General features: G+C 39.5%; 3 protein-coding genes across 3 annotated transcripts; 2 read left to right on the forward strand and 1 right to left on the reverse strand.

Moving 5' to 3' along the window:
• Nucleotides 1-1,800: 1,800 nt before the first annotated feature.
• Nucleotides 1,801-7,970, forward strand: si:dkey-33m11.8 (trypsin). The gene is made up of 5 exons (XM_056393211.1): nt 1,801-1,861; nt 2,074-2,224; nt 2,469-2,610; nt 5,311-5,568; nt 7,453-7,970. Exons 1-5 carry the CDS (start codon nt 1,801-1,803, stop codon nt 7,600-7,602), a joined length of 762 nt encoding a protein of 253 aa, XP_056249186.1. The 3' UTR covers nt 7,603-7,970.
• Nucleotides 7,971-8,162: 192 nt separating this feature from the next.
• LOC130179988 (cytidine deaminase-like) lies at nt 8,163-12,299 on the forward strand. Its single transcript, XM_056393237.1, has 4 exons — nt 8,163-8,479; nt 10,423-10,534; nt 11,025-11,082; nt 11,260-12,299. The coding sequence occupies exons 1-4, from the start codon at nt 8,356-8,358 to the stop codon at nt 11,383-11,385; spliced, it is 420 nt and encodes a 139-aa protein (XP_056249212.1). The 5' UTR covers nt 8,163-8,355; the 3' UTR covers nt 11,386-12,299.
• Nucleotides 11,634-21,408, reverse strand: LOC130179939 (dnaJ homolog subfamily C member 16-like). The gene is made up of 15 exons (XM_056393122.1): nt 20,970-21,408; nt 20,706-20,772; nt 20,381-20,526; nt 19,442-19,617; nt 18,410-18,594; nt 18,029-18,133; nt 17,298-17,456; nt 16,853-16,983; nt 16,434-16,611; nt 16,051-16,233; nt 15,840-15,916; nt 15,461-15,541; nt 15,089-15,178; nt 14,009-14,179; nt 11,634-13,704 (listed from the first exon to the last, which is right to left on the reverse strand). The coding sequence occupies exons 1-15, from the start codon at nt 21,155-21,157 to the stop codon at nt 13,212-13,214; spliced, it is 2,430 nt and encodes an 809-aa protein (XP_056249097.1). The 5' UTR covers nt 21,158-21,408; the 3' UTR covers nt 11,634-13,211.
• Nucleotides 21,409-22,171: the final 763 nt, after the last annotated feature.

Below are 22,171 nucleotides of genomic sequence, written 5' to 3' on the forward strand. Positions count from 1 at the left end.
TATGACCAGAAGGATTTTGCTATGCCCGGCTGCTTTATTAACAATATGCACCAATAATTTAGTCTGGCTTGGCCACTGAAAACTGTCAACATAATGTGAAGATACAGATGAAATAAGTGGACACACAGTCAGTCTTTTTTATATCAACACAAAATGCAAGGGACAAAACAAGTCTGGGTTCTGATTACATTTCAGAGACACGTGCTCCTCCCAGACTCACTACTGATATGTGTGTACTGCACATGCAGTTTTTTACAAGGTCTCACTCGCTCACACACACACACACACACAGAAAGGCATCATGTTTGTCACCTCAGCTTTGCACCTGAGTGAGAGGGAAGCACGCTATCGCCTTTCACCTCCACAGATGAAGTGACACCTTTGGGAGTGTAGACTGTATGGAGGCTATGAGTTACAAACCCAATGCTCCCGTGTGTAGAAAAAAAAAACCTGTTGGGAGTGAGAGTGACACCTGGGGATATGGAAAAGGCAGGGAGACGAGAGGAAGGACACTGAAGACAGGAGTTACAGCACAGTGCATCTCTGCTGGATAAGACTTATCAACATGAGCACATCATGCCAGGCTGTAGCACTGATTTAGCACCTCTTACCGTAAAAATGATTTGTTTTAACCCAGAGACTGATGGGAAAGCAGAAGTACATAGACATATGAACACATGACATGGTCAAGCACGCTTACTCTCAGTTCTATTAAATAATATTTCTGAGAAGAGGTTTTTCCTTGTTCAAGCCAAGAATACATGCTGTTATGTCTTGCTAGGTCTCACGTTGTTATCATACTCAGATATCACACCAACTTTTGTCCTGCCCTCTGTAACATAACTGGATAAAGCACCAACATGTCTGGAGAGTATATTCTATCATTTCTCTAGCTTGTTGGGTTTCATCTCCATTAAGCTTCACTTTGTCTCCACAACTGGACAATAGGTTGAATCTGTGAGGACAAAGGCCTTAGAAAGACAGGCGTAATGAAAGATCGGGCTGCGGTTGCTGTTTTTTTTTTTTTTCCTGTACTAGGTCAGACTCTGATTTCTGTGTGTGAGCGAGTAACTTAGATATTTGTTGGACAATAGCAGGGAACAATGACAATGACAGGCATGGTAACAGTATAAAAGAAGCCTTAGAGTTGTAGTATGTCCCGGTATGAGAGGAGTGTGTGAGAGTGTGTGAATGTTGGAATTGGACTGTTTTCTTACTTGACTCTTGATAAGGTGAGGCAACTTTGTACAGAATGGATTTTAGTTTGATTATGTATTACTTTTGATGGGACTGTGGATTAAGCACTGCCATGTGGAGAATACAGAGCAGAAACTTCAAAATAAAATAGCATTGGCATTACTGTGCAGTGTCCCCCACTTTACTTGCAACTATAAACTTTAAACCACTAAACAAACTCGAGCTTAGTTGTAGCAGCTCGACTTGTCTCAATGCACACCAAATCATCTGTAATACTACATGAAATAAAACAGGTTTCTGGACTTTCTATTCTTCAGAATGGCTCTAAATCTGGCTGCAAATCTTATAGTAGCAAAGAATAACATAGATATCTGCTGTGCAGTGAAGCAGGGATTTGCACTGCACTATCTGCATTCTGCACGTACTACTTTTGTTTATAGTGGTGGATAATGCAGGAAGTCTTCAATCAAAAGAACACAGTTTCCTTACAAAAAGAGTCCAATAAAAAATCAATGTGAATGTGGGACAAGCAAAGCTCTTTTCTAATTCGATCCAAGTTTTTCTCTAATCCACTTTTTTCCTTTTTTCTTAGTAGCTACAAAGATGAAGTCAGCTCCATCCTGTCATCTCTCACTGCTCCTTCTGCTTGTAGTTAACCTAACAGGTAAGAAACAATGGCATCTGAGCATACAATTATATACTGTCTGTTAAAATGACTACAATTTCATATGTAAGTAAAAACTGAAAGTTATGAGCTAGTTGAATTTTGAATACGTTTGACATTGACAAACATTTGAGTAATGTTTCATTGATGAATATGGTCTTTGATATAGGCGTTTCTGTCTCTGTGTACCCAACCCCCTCCTCGCTTTTTAGGTGTTTACGGGAAAAGAATCATCGGGGGTGCAGAGGTAGAGCCCTACTCCATCAAATATCAAGCCTCTCTCCGGTTCATGAACTACCACTTCTGTGGAGGCACGCTCATCCACCCACAGTGGGTGGCGTCTGCTGCCCACTGCTGGAGGCCGTAAGTCACTGTCGTTTTACACCTGTGGCACTCACATTGAGGGCCAGATTTACCGAGCACCCATGATATTGAATCTTAAAGCTATGTTGGACAAAATATTAGAATAGCCTGGAACAACCTACCTTTTTGTGGCTTCATAAGAACGTTGATGGATGGATTATTTGATCAGAAGTCAATGAGCTTGCAGCTTAAACACGATGCACCTTCAAAATCTTGACCTTTGCCTTCTTCTGTGTTTTTGTAGGAGTCACCTGATCAAAGTGGTCCTGAGTGAACACAGTATCACCAAGGTGGAGGGCTTTGAGCAGATTTTCAATGTCTCCTTAGTCATCAGGCACTACCAGTACCAACACTGGACGTTTGACAATGATATCATGCTGCTGAAGGTAAGAGCTGGCAGAGGAATATGTGTTGATGCAGATATGGATTTGATATACACACTGTGATTCGAAGCATGAGCTGAAACCAATTTAAGATACTGAATAAGGTATATACTGATTTGTGATTCCAGGTATGTCAGTGACCTGCAGCACTACTGTGAGGCAGACCTTAGTGAAAAATGTCATTTGGCTAATTAATATATACATGTAGCATTATTTTATATTTATAAATGATGTTTGGTCTGTTGTGTTCCTCGTTTGCTCTGCTCCTCAATGTACATGTGTCATATCGTGGTAACCATGGATACAATTCATAAAAGTGAAAACAGACTGTAGGCCAATGATTAAGGATTATACTTTAAATGCTCACTATTTGGATCAACTAACTGTAAGAGTTACTCCAGTAATGTAGTATTGCATTAGCATAAAGTTGAGGGACTCACACAAGAGAAAACAACGGTCATAATCAAAGTAGTCCAGGTAAACATATTATCCTTACTTTTAGTCATTGGTATTGATCAAATTCCAAATAATACTGAATCCTACTTCTCCCATAATGCAACTCACTAGTATCTTTTTCTTTGGATCTTCCCTGTGGGTAAATTACTATGTATTTCGAACTTCACAGCCCCAGTTTTAAATGCATATTGTCAGTTACAAACTTGTGGTCTCTGAAAACTAGTTGTGGAAAAAGTATTGAGATCCTTTACCTAAGTAAAAGTACGTATACAACAAGGTCAAATTAATGTTGTTGTTGTCTTTACTCAGGCAATCCAATACAGGAGTCCTGCTTAGCCCTCATGTAAAAGTGGTAAAGACTAGCTTGCCTGACTCAGCGTCTGAACCATACAGTGCATATATCATGAAACACAGACTGAGGCGAAAGAGATTCATCCAGCTACTAACTGTCTTCTTCCCAAAACCGCTACCTGTTCACTCACACTCTTACTGAGAATACCTAAGAATACTCAATGAAAACACTTTGGTTAAGAACAGATCCCTTCTAAAGTGTAACAGTTGTTATGGTTGCTGGATATAATTTAATATGCAAGTACTATTGCAGCCAGTCTAGACCAACCGAAGGGAGCCTACGTCTATGGACCTGACCAGTCACACACAATCTGTGCTTTTGCACACTTTCGTCCACGCCTTTCAGTGAGTCTTGTATGAATTGAGTGGCTGCCTCGCCAGTTAATTTTTTTTTGTTGGGATTCTTGATTGAAGTGACACAGTGTCCCCAGGCAATCGAAGAATGTGTGCTGTTCCTCTGGACATCTCACATTAGATGAAAAGTTGCTTTGATAGAGAGAGCTGCTAAATTGACTTTTGTTCTTTAACATACTTTTTTCTGTTAACAATGACAATGAAGATCTATTCTATTCTATTCTATTCTATTCTATTCTATTCTATTCTATTCTATTTTATTCTATTCTATTTTATTCTATTCTATCAGCAGATAGACTCGGTGGAGCTAAGAACAGCATCATCAGGCTTTTGACACAAGCAGTTGGCTAAGTGACAAAAATACCACAGACTTTTGCAAATTCTGCAGACTTGGTTAGGTCACTTCTCGAGTGCTCCAGGCATCAACCAGGATCTTGCCAAATGTCGCCAATAACAACTATTTTGATTGTGCTTGACTTTTCCTGCCATCTGTTTCCGCTCAACCTTTCTGGTACTTTCCACAATACTTTCACTTCCATATTTCAAATAGTTACATTGGAAAAAAGATCAACCCTTTATCAAACAACAGTTTCCAAAATCATTTATATATTTTCTTTGATTAACATACTTGCAAAACAATCATCCACACATTTCATCCTCTTAATTCATTCTCTTAAGAAATGAATCCTATATTTTTGTGCTTGTATCCAAATTCACTGAGTATATCTCTTACTATTAGCTCATTTAATATTTTTTTTATTTAACTTCTGTTTCTTCTTACTGTTTTTCTCTTGCTGGGCTTCCTCACTTTGTGGATGTGGATCCATTGTTGTAGCTGACGGTTCAGGTCTTGGTGACATGCAGGTGAAATAGTCAATAAGCAAATTCTTCCATTCCAATATTCAGGATAGAGTGGGCTTGTGGAGGTTCTATCTCCTTTTCTGTGTCTTCCTCTGTCAGGACCTTGTGATCTTGTTTCTCTGTCTTGACTAGACTTTGGTGTGGCCTTTTTCCATTTTTTCCATCTCAAAATCTCACTCCAGTAAATGTTGGAATGTATTATCAGCTACATATTCTTAAAGTATCAAAGTAAAGCAGCATTTTGTTGTAGATGGTCGGGGTGTAGCCGATTCAAATGACTTTAAAGTAAAACCTTATTTTTCAGTGTAGTGAGAACACTTCAACCATCAACCATTAATTTATATCAGCTTGTTAGAAAATACTTCCCATGACCCATTATTCGTGTGATTCATTTCCCATGACACAGTGGGAAGGGGCTGTTTGATGTCAGTAAGAACACTGACTTGCTGAGCTGAAGTTCCAGTGTTTTGCAACAACTGAAACACCCCCAAAGTGATCCCTCCTATGGCTGTTGAACTAGAGCCTGTTTCAGCAAGCAGAAGTCACTTTGAAGAGCAATAAGCCTCTTTACTCACACTGCAGAAACTCCTTTTGTAATGTGACTAGCAAATACAGCGCTACCTTCAGTATTAGCATATTATGTTGAGTGACTGAATGACTGTTCCCTTCTCTGTGGGTCAGTTGGAGCGGCCAGCTATCATCAATGCCAGGGTCGAGCCGGCCCCTTTGCCAGATCCGGACTCACCCCCGTTGGCTGACCTTGCCCGGTGCACAGTCAGCGGCTGGGGCGTGACCTGGCTGAACAGCTACAGACTTTCACCTGTACTGAGGTCTGTGAGTGTGGACATCTTCTCTAACTGTTGGTACTACTACTACTTCAGGATCACAGAGAACATGATCTGTGCTGGCTCAATCTATGGTGGTAAAGATTCTTGTCAGGTGAGCCACAAAGTTGTGTTTCAGAATCAGAATCGTACTTAATTAATGCCCTGTGGGAAATTGTTGTGTTGCAGTGCTCCACACATACACACATATTCCACACATATAAATATAATAAAAATAAATTATAAAAATATAACCCCCCATATTCAAATGTAAAAGAAAATAATAAAAATAATAAGAATAATATGCCCTGTCAGAAATAAACATTATATACATAGTTACTATTATTTACATTGCCATTTACAGTAAACAGTGAAATTTGTCTTAAACTGTCCAGGAATCAATCAATTGACTGATCGATTCTCAGAGGGACGAGTTAAACTGATTTCCTGTGGTGCTCTGTGGTGCAACATGGGGGTTGTTTGAGAGGGTGTGATTTCTTTTGATTGTCATAGCAACTGATAATTAAATACTTCCAGGTAAACAGTAAACATGGAAAAATAGGGTAAAACTTAAAATGCGATGAGTGATGATGTAATAATGTAATACTGAAAATCACTCAATAGTTTACTGTAACATTATTGGGCTATACGTTAATATATATATATATATATATATATATTTCATAGATCACCAGCCCCACCATCAAGGTTCAAAACACAGGACTGAAAGTTGTGCTCAGCTCAATTGCTCTCAAATTGATTGACACCAAGAACAATTCATTTCAGGTATCGATATTTTTAATATTGTTAAAGCTGCATCAATAGATTTTTTTGCCACTTGGGGGCAGTGGAACAAGCTGCAAACACAACACTGATATCTATCACCTTATATAAAGTTGGCAAACATGTTAGAAAACAGTAGACAGAAATCTTATATAAATATATTACATGATATTATAGATCATAATGTATATTATATAAATATTTTTTTTGGAGTCATGTTTCTGGCAACCTGACTAATGTAAGTCCAATATTCATTTTCCTTTTATGATTTTGTCTTCACCGACTCCTGAGAAAAAACAATCTGGGTCTTAAGCTGCTAAATAGTGCCATTGTGGAGCCACTATGGTCACCAGCTGCTCACTATGTTTGACCCCACTGTACACATCGTGCGGTTTTAGAGTTTTTTTTACTGAAAAAAGCTGCCGGCTGTTGTTGGACACAAAGTTTTGTTATGGACTAGTCAAATCTAGGGTTGAGTGGTCACCAATAGTAGTCCTAACCTGGAGTATACATAAAGAGAAAATGAAAAAAGAAACCAACCAAGCAGGAACCGATTTCTATGATAAGAGAAACAACGAGAAACAGCTCATAAGAACAGATATCCAAGCCAAATCATCTCACTCAAGTAAATGTTGGAATGTATTATCAGCTACATATTCTTAAAGTATCAAAGTAAAGCAGCATTTTGTTGTAGATGGTCGGGACGTAGCCGATTCAAATGACTTTAAAATTTTGCAGTGTAGTGAGAACACTTCAACCATCAACCATTAATTTATATCAGCTTGTTGGAAAATACTCCGCATCATGTTTGAATCATAATCAGAAAAGCATAACTAGTAGCTACAGATGTCAGATGGTAAAATGAAAAAAGAAACCAACCAAGCAGGAACCGATTTCTATGATAATAGAAACAATGAGAAACAGCTCATAAGAACAGATATCCAAGCCAAATCAAAACAATGTTACCTGTAGCAACCTGCAGTCGGGTGTGAATACTCTCTCGATTCTTCCCTTGATCCACTGTGAATATGAAAATATGAATTGATGCACCTTTAAAGACTTACAGACTGACAATTTAGACAAGCACACATTTTCAGTTATGATCTCTTGAGAACCACACAACATTCATATGTTTCATCTGTCAAGCTTTTACTTTACATTAAAATGTGGCGCAGTACTCTGACAGAACTTGTACTGTTTACTCTTCCATCCTCAGGGTGACTCAGGAGGACCTCTTGTCTGTAATGGTAAATTTGAGGGCATTGTTTCTTGGGGCATCGGCTGTGCCTATGCTTACTTCCCTGGCGTCTACACCAAGGTCAGAAACTACCACGGATGGATCAACTGGGTCATCCAGAACAGCTAATGAGATTTTTAACAAGACTCTACTGTGTGAGGAAGATTTGCATGGATCCTAATGGATCCAGTGGGGTTTTTTTGTTGTCTTTTATACAGTACTTTATGTAAACATGAATTTAATGCCAACACAATGATCTGTGACATACACTCCATAAGTGTTAACTCATTTAAGCACACATAGATAAGAATACACACTTTTTTCCGACTTAGTGAATATCACCTGACAGAGAGAGAGAGAGAGAGAGAGAGAGAGAGGACTTATGAGTTTATTATGAAATAATAAACCTATTCTTACATATATGTTCAATGCACTTTGTACTTTATAGTTATTCTATTGTGTTTGTAGTGTTTTCTGAAGTGATGTTACAGTTCTTGGATCTCATTCACCTCAGGGAACATTTTGGTTTTCGAAGCCGACTTAAAGAGAAACCGAAATTATTTTTGGTTACCTACCGCACACTGATGCTCAACAGAGATAGAACAAAAGCAATCAAGCTACATTTTAAACTGACTAGTTGAGACAGGCATGCAACGTGCCTAAACCTCACCTTTACTATTATGACTGTTCAAAAATGAACTTGACTAAGGGCAGCAACAAAGCTGACCCTGTTGCCTCATGACAGTGTGTTGACATCCTAGCAAGTGATTGGCTGTGACTGCACCCACTCCGCCTTCCCTCTGTCCCATTTACATTTAAAACTGAGCAAGAGCACACTCATTCACTGACTCAAAAACAGTCATAGAAAGCCCAAGAGTAAGGATGGAAGAAAAAATCAAGGAGCTGATCAGACAGTCTCAGGAAGCAAAGGGTCAAGCCTACTGTCCTTACAGCAAGTTCAGAGTGGGGGCTGCTCTCCTGACAGACAACGGCTGTTACTTTAAAGGTAAAATACATGTGAACTTGGCCTTGTTGGATCACAGTGACTATTTGGTGTGAGGCTTGAAATTTAGGTTTAGGATGAATAGGAATTGAACATCTGCTTTTTGTTTCATCGTCAACTATTAATGCTGAATTGCTCAAATTGTGTTATTAAATGTTTTACTAAAATGTATCTGTCAAGTCCTTTACTTATTACTTATGACCAGAGCTGCAGTATTACATGGCTTTGTTTAAGTAAGGAGCATGGGTAACATTGGTAGGGACACAGCAACCCCTCTAAAACAAAGAGGACTGCTGTCAACAGAATGGTTTATTAACATATGATCTGTATATACATTAAGATCTGTATTTACCTGTATTTACATTTAAATAAAAACTACACAGGTAACAAATCAAGGATTAAAAGAAATCAAACTTTAGGAAATTACTTGTTAACGGAAAAAAAATATATATATTTTTGCATTTTTGCATCCAACATCAACATTTTTATATTCATTAGGCCTACTGGTGTCGCAGTTCCCCCCTACCCCCTTGATTTCACATTTAAAACCACAGTAAAATGCTGCTAATCCAGTGATGCATCAGTATTAATAATCTAATAATGTAAGGCTGGTGATGTTAGGTAGATAGCAGAGTAGATGCTCTGTGGTTAAAGAGCTCCTGATGTGTCCTTTTTGGTGGCATGATATCTACAAAGTACAAAATATTTTGGTATATGGACAAAATTTTGGCAATAGAAGAAAGGGAGTCACCTGAAAAACAATTTTTTTGCCAATGCTTGAGGTCTGGACTGACACTGATAATGGACCGTTGTCAGCACATTGATCCACTCTCACTTCCCTCATGTCTCTAAGTAAGTGCGATATTTAAAAGAATAAAAATATTAACAAAATAATAAAATACAGACCTGGTACGAACAGATTACCCAAGATGTGTCTTCAGCTGCCTTTTAAAAGAATCCACAGTATCAGCAGATCTTAAGTTTCAAAACCTGTTGCCAAACAATTCACTGCCAAACAATTTAATTAGTCAACTGACCTACATTAAGACATTGAATGCCATGTTCTTGTAGATAAAAATCTATATTAGTTTTAAGAGGCATAAACGAAATTAATGAATAAATATCAAAGCAGGTCAAACTCAACCACACATTTAAATAAACTGTTTTTAAATGAGTTTCTTTTAATTAAAAAAGTTACACCTCATTTTTTACAGATGGAGAGGGACATAAATGAAGTTCAAAGGACAGGAAAAAAAATATAATGTTTGGTCCACTTATTCCATGCATTAACATTTACAGTGGTTTGAGGCCACAGACTTAAATGCGAAGGAATAATATGGTAGGATTTATTGTTCCTACCTGATTCAGACAACTGGCAACACCTTACAAAAATAAATGAAATCAGCCCCAAATAAATAGCAACTAATATGAAAAAAAGGCAGATTTAACCCTAAAACAGGGAGAAGTGACAGAATTTCATTTATATTATCATTTTGATATTTGTTTTGTTTCGTTTCCAAATTAAAATTTCAAAAGTAGTTAATGATTACCTGACAACAGTCAGGTCAAATGAGTGGACTCAGGCTAAAAATAAAATTTAAACATGTCTATCTACAACAGCCCATCATTAAATTATTTTATTATCCCTGTTGATTTAATAAAGTCACACTTGTATATGCTGATAGGTTGTCAACAGCAAGGCAAAGACACCACTGTCCTGTCCAAGTTGCTGGACTGTGCAAAGCTTAGCAACTCACGTGTCCCTCAGTGCAAATGAATGGCCAGCAGCTGTGAGAGCAAAGACCCGCTGAGTAACTATTTAACTAGTGCAGAAGAAGCAAACAGACAGCACCTTTGATGGCCCCTTTTAGTAACTCCAGGTTTTAACTAACTATTTATGTGACAGCAGTAAAAACAGCTGATGACAACCTTTGTGTTTCCTGCAGGTTGCAATGTGGAGAACGCTTGCACCAACCTGGGTTTGTGTGCTGAAAGGACTGCTATCACAAAAGCAGTATCAGAGGGCCACAAAACTTTCAAGGCCATTGCAATTGCCAGGTACTTACCACATCTTAGTAATAAAAAACTGTTCTGGTAACCACACCTTTTCCCTTTTCCCTGCACCATAAACATTTCGATATTACCAAACCATGACTCAGCTTAGTTTTCGGTTATTTTTGCACATCACTAGACCCTCCATATTGAGTAAGCCTTGCCCCATTACTTCTCAGAACTAAAGTCTGTCTTATGTAAGACAATCAAAACCAGCTGGGTATGCAAGAACGAGACGAATGAGTCTGTCAAGCAGCAGGTTAACATGCTGCATGTAAATGAGCAAAAGAAAATGTATAATCGAGCAAAGAGATTCAGAAGGGGGTGGGAAAACCTGCAATGTGAGATTAATTATTAAATCAACACTGTGACTCACTGTCTTATATATATCAAAGAGAAGTTACAAAAACATTGATACATTTCATAATCAAGTGCTTGTTTGCCTTTTGAAATTGTTTCATTTCTCAGTGACATTTTTTCTCTATGCTCTTTGCAGTGACATGGAGGACAAGTTCATTTCCCCATGTGGTGCCTGCAGACAGGTCATGAGAGAGGTATCGTCTCTGCTTGATTGAATGCATTTTTTTAATAGGCAATTAGTTTACAGTCAGTGATGTTGTACAGCATCAAGCTCTCTCAGGACAGCAATTTTTGTTTCTAAATGACTGGCAATATCTACACTGCCTTTTACTAGCAACTACTAGAACTTTTCTTTTCTCTTTCCTGTACAGTTTGGATCAAAATGGGATGTGTACCTGACAAAGCCTGACGGCACGCACAAGAAGATGACTGTGGACGAGCTGCTGCCAATCTCCTTTGGTCCTGATGACCTGTCCATGAAGAAAATAAATAACTAACTAGCTTGTTCTCCAGTACAAAAAACACATACATGTTGTTTCTTTGAGCTGCCATGACATGTACTGTGTTTAATGAACATGCGGGGCATGTATCTTGCTTAGCAGTGGTTATATTCATGGTAAATATTTGCTCTTGTTTTATCCGCCAATTGTAAACACACATTTGTCATTTTTAAATTGACTCTACGTATACTGCAGCCAGGTCATTCACCCAGCCTTAATTAGTCATTAAGATATTGAATGCTGTGTTGTTGTAGATAAAAATATTTATTAGTTTAAAGAAGCATGAAGGAAATTACATAAATATCAAAGCAAGTCAAACTCATCCACACATTTAAATAAACTATTACAGATGGATAGGTACGTAAATCAAGTACAAAGGACGTTGAAGAAAAAAAAATTATTTGAGTGACAATGTACAGCAAATATTATTTCTGAGCAGCAAATTATTCAATTACAGAGCAAAAACAGGAGACTGAGGGTTGAAAACATTTAAATTGCCAGTGCAAATTCATTTAACATTTATTAGTGATTTTAGGTCTACTTATTCCATGCATTAACATTTACAGTGGTTTGAGCACACAGACTCAAAAAGGGAAGGAATAATATGGTATGATTTATCGTTTCTCCCTGATTCAGACAACTGGCAACAACTTAAAAAAATAAGTGAAATCGCCCCCAAACAAACAGCAACTGTAGTGACAAAAAGGCAGATTTCAACATTCTCAGTATGACTTGCCAAAAATGACATTTAACATCTTTAGAATTCAAATGTAACATATTTAATGTTAAATCCTTAACCAAAACAGCAGCAAGACATGGCAAGCTGGTCTGAGCAGAAAAACATCAGGACGAATCCTATATGTGTGACAATGTAAGTGATGTTATGTGAATAAATTGTTTATTGCTGTTTACTAAGCTGTGATATATATCTGGAATCAAAAAGGTTGTTTAAGATCTCTAATAGCAAACAAAGGTCAATAATCACGTTCAACTGAAGGCTCCTAAAAGTTCCCAAAAAAATGATTTATCCATAAGTTTAGCGCAGCAGGCCCAGTTTGCAAGCCTTTATTCTGATTAACCCGCTTCTATGTGGAGATGTGATCACATACAGCAGGATTCTCCATCAGAGGGACATAATGCCAGAGGTCAAACTCATGACAGGGGGCTGTAGTAAAAAGGTGTGATCAGGCTTGAAGGACATTTTAAAGGCTCTGGATGGATCAAAGTACCTAAAGCAAAAAAATTGCACTTATCCCGTGCTGTGTGACTTCACCTCATACATGTAAAGAGACAAGAATAAAGAAGAAGAAAATAACACCTGTAGCTAACAACATACACCACTTGTGTGTGTGTGTGTGTGTGTGTGAGAGAGAGAAAGAGAGAGAGAGAGAGCTACTTGTTATGTCTGTGCAACTGTTCAGACTCATTTCAGACATTTTGACATTTTTCATCTATTTTGTTGTAGATTTTCTCCTGCTGTCTCTGTACAGAAGACTTGAAGTGGTGTCATACAGCCCAGAGTTTGCCTTTGCCTCGACATGCGTTACTCTAATGTCTTTAAGATGCACACAGGTGCAGTCTAAAGGTTTGCTGTTGCACACTACTCTAGGCCATTGGTTTCCATAAGCTCCACACTATAATAGATGAAACAAGACATTGTGTAAACTGGTTGCAACAGTGCAGTGCAGCAACTTAACTCTGCAAAGAACTTAATTCATAATTTGAAATCTGCAACACTCTGCAGTTTTCTTACTAAAGACTTTAATCAGGAGGCAAGACCATAAAGTGTAATTGCTACAATTCGTACCGATCTTACTTTGACCTCAGCTGTCAGAGGGAGAGGTGTTAGTGGTCTCATCAAGAGATGGCCAGGCAGGGACCTGTAATCTGGGCAGGGTGCCCTCCATTAGCCTTTCCATCCATAGTCCCAGCCTGTCAAGCTTATGATGGACTTCTATGCTGGTGGCCCTACTGGAGCCTCTCTTGGGGCCAGCCCCGTCCTCCCTGGAATGGGACCGGGATCGAGAGTGGGAGCTGGACCTAGACCTGGAGCGGGACTTTCTCCTGCTGTCAGAGGAGAATGAGGTCTCAGATGAGGAGTCGCTGGGATCATCCCCCGTGAAGACGGGTCTAAAGAGGCAAAAGTACTTCTTGTAGCCATTGAGAGCCAGGACGTGTCCTGCGTAGTCTGAAGGCTCCTCATCTTCATCAGAGTGGGCCTCGTTCTCGGCAGCGTCAGAGGCTGAGCGAAGCAGTGACGGCATCCAGTGACGGTGCTTATCAACATTGAGGAAGGAGAAGTGGAGGGTCTGAGTCCTGTTGTGGCAGAGGGATTTGGGATTAAAGAGGTGGAACGAGCAATGGTTGATGAAAAATGGGGCCACTGGGGTATTTTTAATAGACCACATAAATAATGAAGAACATAAATGCTATTATCATGATTATACCCTTAGTTTCATATTTATTTTTTATACAAAAAATGCAGAGAGTGCAAAGATGCACTTATAAAAAGGTCAGTCAGAGACCAGACACAAACCCATTTTAGACTTTTTTGTCTGATATGCACAAATAATTTAACAATAAAAAAAGTATCAATTCAATACTGAGTGCGGAAACTTACCCCGAGAAAGAGAAAACCTCCTTGGCAAATTTCCTGAGTAAAGCATTCTTGGAGGCATTGGTGAGCACCAATACAACATTGATATGGCCAGGCATCAGTTTAACCAGGTTACTGGTGTATGTGATGTCTGTCAGCTCTGTCACTTCCACAAAGTCCTTCTTAGGGGGACGGCTACATGGAACAATGACAAAGACAGAGAGATGTTAAGTTAACAGGCAAGAGCAGAAAAGTGGGAATTACATTTCTGTGGATTTTGTACTCAGGAAGGGATCACTTCATGGCCAGAGAGAGGAGGGATGATTAAAGCTACCAATGTCTCTCAATGTGCACGTCGCATGTGAGTATTGTACTTAGACAAAGAAAAAGAACCTTTCCTTTGAGTACCACAAAGGACACAAGACAGATTTTGAATACTTATTATTAGACTGGGTCAGTCTCTGAGAATGATAATTATGCTGTGTGTTGTAATTAACATACCCGGCATAAGCCTTGCACGTGGCTGTCAAATTTACTTGTTCCGGAAAATGTTGTGTTACAGATGACGTGTTACAGATACAGTGACTTTATTTGGGGCTTGGCTCAAACCGAAACTAGAGAGCAGGTGAAAGAGCCAAATTCAAGAGGAGCAAAACTTAATCACTCAGCAAATCAGATGGATTAGGTATCAACCAGTTGTAGATTAACAGGGACAGTTGCTCAATAGTTTCTGTTAAACTTTTAACGAGTTCCTTCATCTCTTTACTTACTTTTTTTTTTTCACACTCCCACTATTGGTCTGAATAAAATATGAATTCATAAACACTATACTCATTTGATTTCATTCATCATGAAAAACTGTATTTTGGTTTTACAGAAATGACTTGACAACTTCAGAATGTGCTTAAATTAGAACAAACCACAAAAGCCCCAAGGTCCTGCCAGTTGGATACACAGTCATTCAACTGCAAAACAAGTTTTCAAAAGCATCTTCCAGAGAGTGTGAGCACTGCACGTTGTTCATGTGAAACCAACATTTGGTCGTGGGTCTGCTGTGACAGTATTCTGTGTCCATCTTGTGTTTGTTTAATGTCACTACATTACCTCGAGGTGTTTGCTCTACTTGATGCATCATTCTCAGTTTGTGGTTGTTCCCTCGGCTTTGGTTTCCGGGGTTTGTTCTCCCCTGGCTCACTGAAAACAGACCAGAGAAAGAAAATCATCTGTATGGAGACCGAAAGCTCCGACTACTGCTGGGGCAACACCACCCAGCCAGTATTGGCCTCAACTGGAGTCAAAACCAGGAATAATCATGTAGACTTAAAAGACAAATGACACAAACAAATGCTAATTCACAGATTTCTATTGCAGAGCTTATGAGTATCATTAGGTGTAAGACATTTTTAATTCAAGTCATTTCTAGTCAAATGTTGAGGCATACAATTAAAATCACTCAGACTGAACCGTGCCTCTCACCTGAAGGCCTGGATGATGACGGTGCCAAAAAGAATGAAGAGGGCCGAGAAGATCAAGGACAGGATGGGCATCATCTCTCGCCTTGAGGAGAGACACACATTATTATTAAAATATGTAGGAGAAAATGCAAAGCACCCCATATCAACCAGCAACAGCCATTACTGTCTCCATTTGACCCGTTTCACCTCTACATGTAGTTACCGTTCTGAGGGACAAAGTAAATTCCTACAAACAGAGCCCCCATCAGGCAGGTATCATAACATCTTGATGCAGAAGTATGATTCAGCTACTGATACAATTTCAGCAAAAGTGCAACACACAGTGTATTTCTCTTTTTCGCTCTAAATGCTGCAGACTTCCTGGGTGAGTGCTGTCTTACCAGTTGGAGTAGAGAAGGTCATCGTATATTTGAACGATGTAATCATAGGCAGCATTCATCCATTGAATAATAAAAATCTGACGAGGGATCAGAAACAGAAGGGAAAACAGTTACAATAATCAAAAAAATGTCCAATCGACTTGTGCATGTGCACACAGAGCAAGTCTGGTGGTCTCACAACTGCGGCGAGTGTGTGTCTGCCGTGACCTACGGGGGCCATCTCGTTGTTGAGTTCTGGCAGAGTGGCGTCTGAGGTCAGGTAGGTGGGGTCCTTTTGGAGGAGCTCCAGCTGTTCGTGGAGGCGGTACTTGTCTTCTTCGCTGCCGTTCCAGCCACCACTTACAGAGCGGTACAGGACCTTACCAGCCTGGCTCCGCCTCTCAAGTATCACCACCTGTCAGTGTGGTTAAAAAGCACTTGTACTGTAAAATTATACAACCTGCATTTCTTTGTGTTCAGGGTAAAAAAAAAAAGGTTTTCCAGCAAGTGCGCATTGTTCTTGATGTTTGTTTACAGACAGAAAATTGTGATTTGAAAAATGAGGTTTGCTTTAATGTATAGTATGTTCTCGCTGTTAGTGTTTCTGCCACCAACCTGAGGTGAGAGTGAAGCCTGATTGTGGAGCAGTGCCTGACAGAGAGGCTGCTGGTGACGCTGATAAACGTATGCAAAGCGCAGCACCTCTTTTCTGTTAGCTGTGGCAAAGTCCAGGAAAGCCTTATTGCCTGGAACAAAGGCTTGGTCCTCCCCTGTGATCAGCAGCACACAGTACCTGCAAACCATTCATTCACATCAATCCAAAAAGCCCTCAGATATGGTATTTCACTTCACAATTTGACAACCACAGTACTGCTTGTCTAACTCTTCTATTTGGATCTCAGCTTCTTACAGTTGTCGTATTATGTTAAAGTCAAATTCGATCCCGTTAGTTTGGTTTCGTTTATTTTCCTTTCCCTTTTACATTAATTCAGCACAAGGGGTGATTTTAAGCGAGGAATTATAAACTGTCTTACTTCCTCCGTCGGTGGAACTGCTTGACAGGACACAGCTCATCAAAAAGCTGCTGGTTGACGAGCCGTGGCACCTGCAGGAACTTGTTGTTGGAAACAAACTCATCCATGATCTGTCGCTTCATCCCTCTGGCCTGGGAGAGAGAAGGTTCAAGGGGTTTGAGCACCATAAAGCAAGAAAAGGGTTGACTAGAGTAGGTGTGCAACATTAAAAAAAAAAAAAAAAAAAAAAAAAAAGATTAAAACTTGCAACTGGAAAAATAAGAAAATTCATTTCTTCAGCAATTTCTTTTCTTATTTATTTTTCCTTGATATTGCCAGACAAAAAATAGCAAACATGATTCACATTTATATCGGGCCAGAATGTTCGGATATAACAGGAGGCAATGTGTCAATACTGTTAAACTAAGGGAGTAGTGGTCTCAGGTGCAGGCTTTGCACGGTTTACCTGGATAATGTCAACAGGCTTCTCTGTGTCCTCTTTAAACAGCAGCATGGTGGGGGCGTATGTGTTTATGTTGAACTGCCGCAGGAGCCGAGTGCAGTGCGTGTCACCCTGGTCCACAAAGCCGAAACGCACATAGTCTCTGAAGGCGAACGCTGTTAACTGGAGAGTAGAGTGGGAAGGTTACAGAGCCCCAAATAAACGCATTAAAATAAAGAGAACAGGAGCTGAAGGAGGAGAGTTCAAGGCAAACTGATATCTGCTTTTAACTCATAACTGTATACATTAGATAGTTATAACTGAGATGTCTGATTGGTTGAAACTATGTTCTCATGTGTTCTATAGCCTGCCACCTCCTGTCTTGACCCAACACATTCATTTGCATTAAGTTATGAAAACTATATTGCCAGTGGGCATTTGATGGTGATTTTAAAAGACTATAACAATGGAGGAACTATTAAATCATTAGTGCAAAGAAAAATTATCTCAAGCAGAAACAGCTGCTCAGACAGATGCCTCTGTAGTTGATCTGCTCTCTTGTGTATTAGAGCAAACAACTCCTCAGCACCAAATCTCAGAATATTAAGCAACTTGAAGAAGTAGACTGTTTTCGACAATAATATTTAGTCTAATTAGTGTCCCACTTGTGTGTGTATGTGTGTGTGTGTGTTGTGTGTGTGTGTGTGTGTGTGTGTGTGTGTGTGTGTGTGAGAGGGTGTAAATACAATGCTTACTTTGTAGAGCAGGGGAACGACGGGGACTTGGTCAAACAAGATTACAGTGGGCTTATTCTCCACATGCCAGTTATCCAGAAAAGTCAGGTAGTTGTTATCTGTGATCTGGAGAAACAATGGAAATCAGTTTAAAAAAAATGTATGTCCTTGCTAAATTAAATAACAGTCTACTGTAGCATAACTGAAAACCAGTATTATTTATCACGACCACTGGTGAAACTACACCTGATGAGCTGTACCTATAAATATATATTAACTATCAGGCCTATATTTTCATATATACATTTTATATATATGAAAGCTCTATAGGTAACTACTGATTAGGCCGATAAATTCCATAAAAAGTAGCAGTAGTGGCACATTTGTGTCAGTTGCAGTTACCTTTTCAACCAGTTTGTGGGGCAGCAGGTCTTCAATGAACTGTCGCAGGTGTTCCCGTACCACAGCCTGATGGAAGAAAGTCACCCTGCCGTTCACCAGCGCAATGATGGAGGGAGCACGGTGTGCTCCCAGCTGGTTTGCCAGTCGACGCTCATAACCCAGGTCTACAACGCCAATGCCCACACCTGGTGTGAAAGCAAAAACAGACTGTTATTGTACCTAATACAGTCGAGCCAAACACTAGTTCTCTGTGCTATTTTGGTAAACAGCACTGCATGAGAGAAGCAAGATATTACACTTAAAGCTGCACAGTATTGTTATATGAACAAAGGGTCAAGAATTATCACCCTACTCTGCGCTTTCTCGCATCTTTTAGCTTACTGTTTTTGATTTTATTGCCAACAAATTTATGTGTCAAATGTGTGTGATACACAGCTTGTTGAGGAGTTCTGCCCCAGAGTGGAAAAAAAAAGGGACGCCCACTGCTTTAAAGCAGAAGGTAAGATTTCAATGAGCACATTTCAACAGTTTATATGTAACAAAGTTAAAGATGGTTTCATGTACTGACCAAATTTTAGGCTACATCTAGTTAAAATCTTGTAACATCCGTGTTTATCCATAATGAATGCAAACTGCACAGTTTATAACTGGTGTCTTTAGCACAGTAAAGAGCAACGGCTCACATTAACATGCAGGATATACTGTATTCCCAGGGCAGGCCACTGTACGGTTAAAGACTAAGCATCAGACTTGATCTAAAGGGCACTGGGAACACTGTACTTCTAATTGGCAGAATTAACGCAACAACTTAAAATTCATCTCCAGGGCCAGACAAATTTTACATAGGGCTGAATTTCTCCCTTACACTCTAATGAATAATTAAAGAAATGGCCACCCAAATCACATTTGTCCTAAAGGCCGGCAACTGAGCAAGCATCACCCTTGTGTTATGACGCTTTTAGGAAAACCAATCTCAATCTTTAGGGTGTGGCAGGGGGAAGACTGGTGGGAGTGTTGTAACAGCAGACTTACCCAGCGGCTCCAGCTCCTGCACCGTCTCCTTCCACACAGGCTCAATGTGGATGCATGCAAAGCACCACTCAGAGGTCACTTTGATTAGGTATGGCCTCTTGTGGCTGTCTGGAAGGACGTCGCTGTTAAACTGTGCGTGGTGAAGCAGGTACTTGCTGTCTGCAAAGTCCCTGGACCTGGAGAAGTATCCGAAGCAAGACAGTGAGTCTTTTTTTAGACTTAGCCTTCAGGGTGCTGTCAGCACATGACCTCAGAGAAAACTGTCTATAATTCCAATTAGTTCACTCATTCTAAATCTTGGTGCAAATGCTGAGTAGAGTCAGAGATCCTTCTTTAAAACAACTAATCAAATATCAGGTTAGCATAGTTCAATGAGATGTCTTTAAATTGCTTATTTTGTTAGACTGACAAGCATAAAGAATTTATTCAGTTTACGATGGTTCAAAATGGAGAAAGACAAGCAAATCCTCATGTCTGAGAAGCTAAAGCCAGCAAATCATCATATTTGTCATTAACTGACTGACTGATTGATTAACTTGATGGGTCTGCACAACAGGACTTCATCATATAAGTTAACAAAACTTTCCAAAACCTACGAATGGGACAATAACTACTGCACCTAAAAATCTTGGCACCAGGACTAGAACAGTTTTTTATTACCATGATTATCAATAACCAAACACAAGCCTAAGGAGGAGCCGAACCAACACCACTCTCTACACTGGCTGCTTACTAGGATATAATGAACACAGTTAATGAAACGTGGAGAAAGAATTTAGTTATATATCCGCAGCTGCTCATGTACACCTTTACCAATGGGGTCTTCATAAACATTTCACATGGGACATGTTTAACCAAGGGAATCTGAATAAAATATGTCTTGCAGTGCTTTTCTGATTCCCACTAAATTACAGTGACACAAAACTGTGAATGGTGTACCTGGGGAAATGGAAAAAAGACTCATCAAAGTAGAAGCTGTTGTGGAAGCTGCGGAAACCGTGATGCTGTGACTGGCCAAAGGGCTGGTTTTCATCCATCTGCCCATAGCGGTCAAAGTTGGACCTTCGCTCCTCATTAGACAAAATCTGTGTGCCATGGAGAATGAAAGGCAGAAGTGAGAGGACAGTGTTACTGTTGTTATTAAAATGAGAGAGCGACCCTGATACAGAAAGTGAAACGGACTGAGTGAGTGAATACTTGGAGGTGTCAGCTGCAGTTTGTATGAAATTATGTATGTGAGAAATTGTGATGCATTTTCACCCACCTCATATGACTTGGAGATCTTGATGAACATATCCTCAGCTTTAGGGTCCTTATTCTTGTCTGGATGCCTACAAGAAACAGCCCATACGTGACACCATAAATAACTGCTAGATTCATGCAGAGTTAGACGACGGTTCACTGTTTGTCATTTTAAATTGGACCAGATTATAACGAGTTAAATGACAACAAACGCCAGTGCGGGTGTCAGATGCGCGTAGGGCTGATCTGCTACAGCCAAGATGTGATGGTGCTGTCAATCACTCACCATTCTCTGGCAAGGTTCTTGTACGCCCTTTTAATTTCTGCTTGACTGGCACTCCTGCTGACCCCCAGGATTTTATAAGGGTCATAGTCAGAGGCTGTTTTAACCGACTGCACACACAAAATTAGCAGAAAGATGGCGAGTAAGACCGGGCATGTCCCAGGATGTCGACTGGTTCTCCTAACCGTCATCGCTCGCCGCTGTCCTCGTCTAACGTTATCGTCAGTTAACTAGCAACCGAGCTGCTCGGAAAAGTAATGCTCCAAAGCTTTTCTGTAACGGACAAATGTATCATGCAAAGCGCTTACATTATCGGGTCTGCTGACTTCCTGAACGTTAAGTTTACCTACAGACGACATACTAGTATTCCACTACGATGAGGCCATTTTTTCCAAGCTAAAGCTGGACATTTGCAAACCGTCAGTGTCATTCCCGCAATGAAACATCAAGCTTCCGGTTGCAGATTTCAAGATAAAATTCCCCATTAACCCTTGAAGAATACAATTTGCAATTAATCATATTAAATTGTCATAATATATCGGCCTATGTTAGACATTATACACACTGTTGAAAGACACACATTATGGAACATAATAGTGGATTTGTATAGGTTATTGACTGTCTTTGACAGATTGTGAATGCAGATCTAAATTTACAGTTGGAAATCATGATCATATGGGAAAACAATTAATAGTGATATTGGTAACCTGACATCGGTAATATTTCTTGAATTGTTGATTTGATCTGTTCATTAATAAATACAACTTGATGCATTATATGCTTGATTTATGATTGATTATTCAAATTGCATTGTATGTCGGACTAACTTTCAAAAACTCAAAGATGATGAATTTACTATCATAGAGACCTAGCAAATTGGAAGGGAAATTTATTTTTTGGGATTCTTTGCTTAAAAAACAATCAGTTACTGTAGGCAATACATTTTCTGTTAGTTGAGTGATCATTTATTCAAGTAATCATTTCAGCTTCATTGTTTGGCCCCCTAGGAAATCCACCCTCACACAACCACATACATGCAACAACATAGCAGGGTTGTGATTATCTATTTAGATCCATTATTTACAGAATTCCCAAAGGTTATGCCTGTGCTTTTATTTTGAAGCAAACAGATATAACATCCGATCTTGATCTCCCAACCCATAAATGCTAACACTAGACACATTGACTAACAAGCATGCACCAGT

Source organism: Seriola aureovittata, chromosome 2, assembly GCF_021018895.1.
Source record: "Seriola aureovittata isolate HTS-2021-v1 ecotype China chromosome 2, ASM2101889v1, whole genome shotgun sequence".
NCBI classification, from domain to species: domain Eukaryota; kingdom Metazoa; phylum Chordata; class Actinopteri; order Carangiformes; family Carangidae; genus Seriola; species Seriola aureovittata.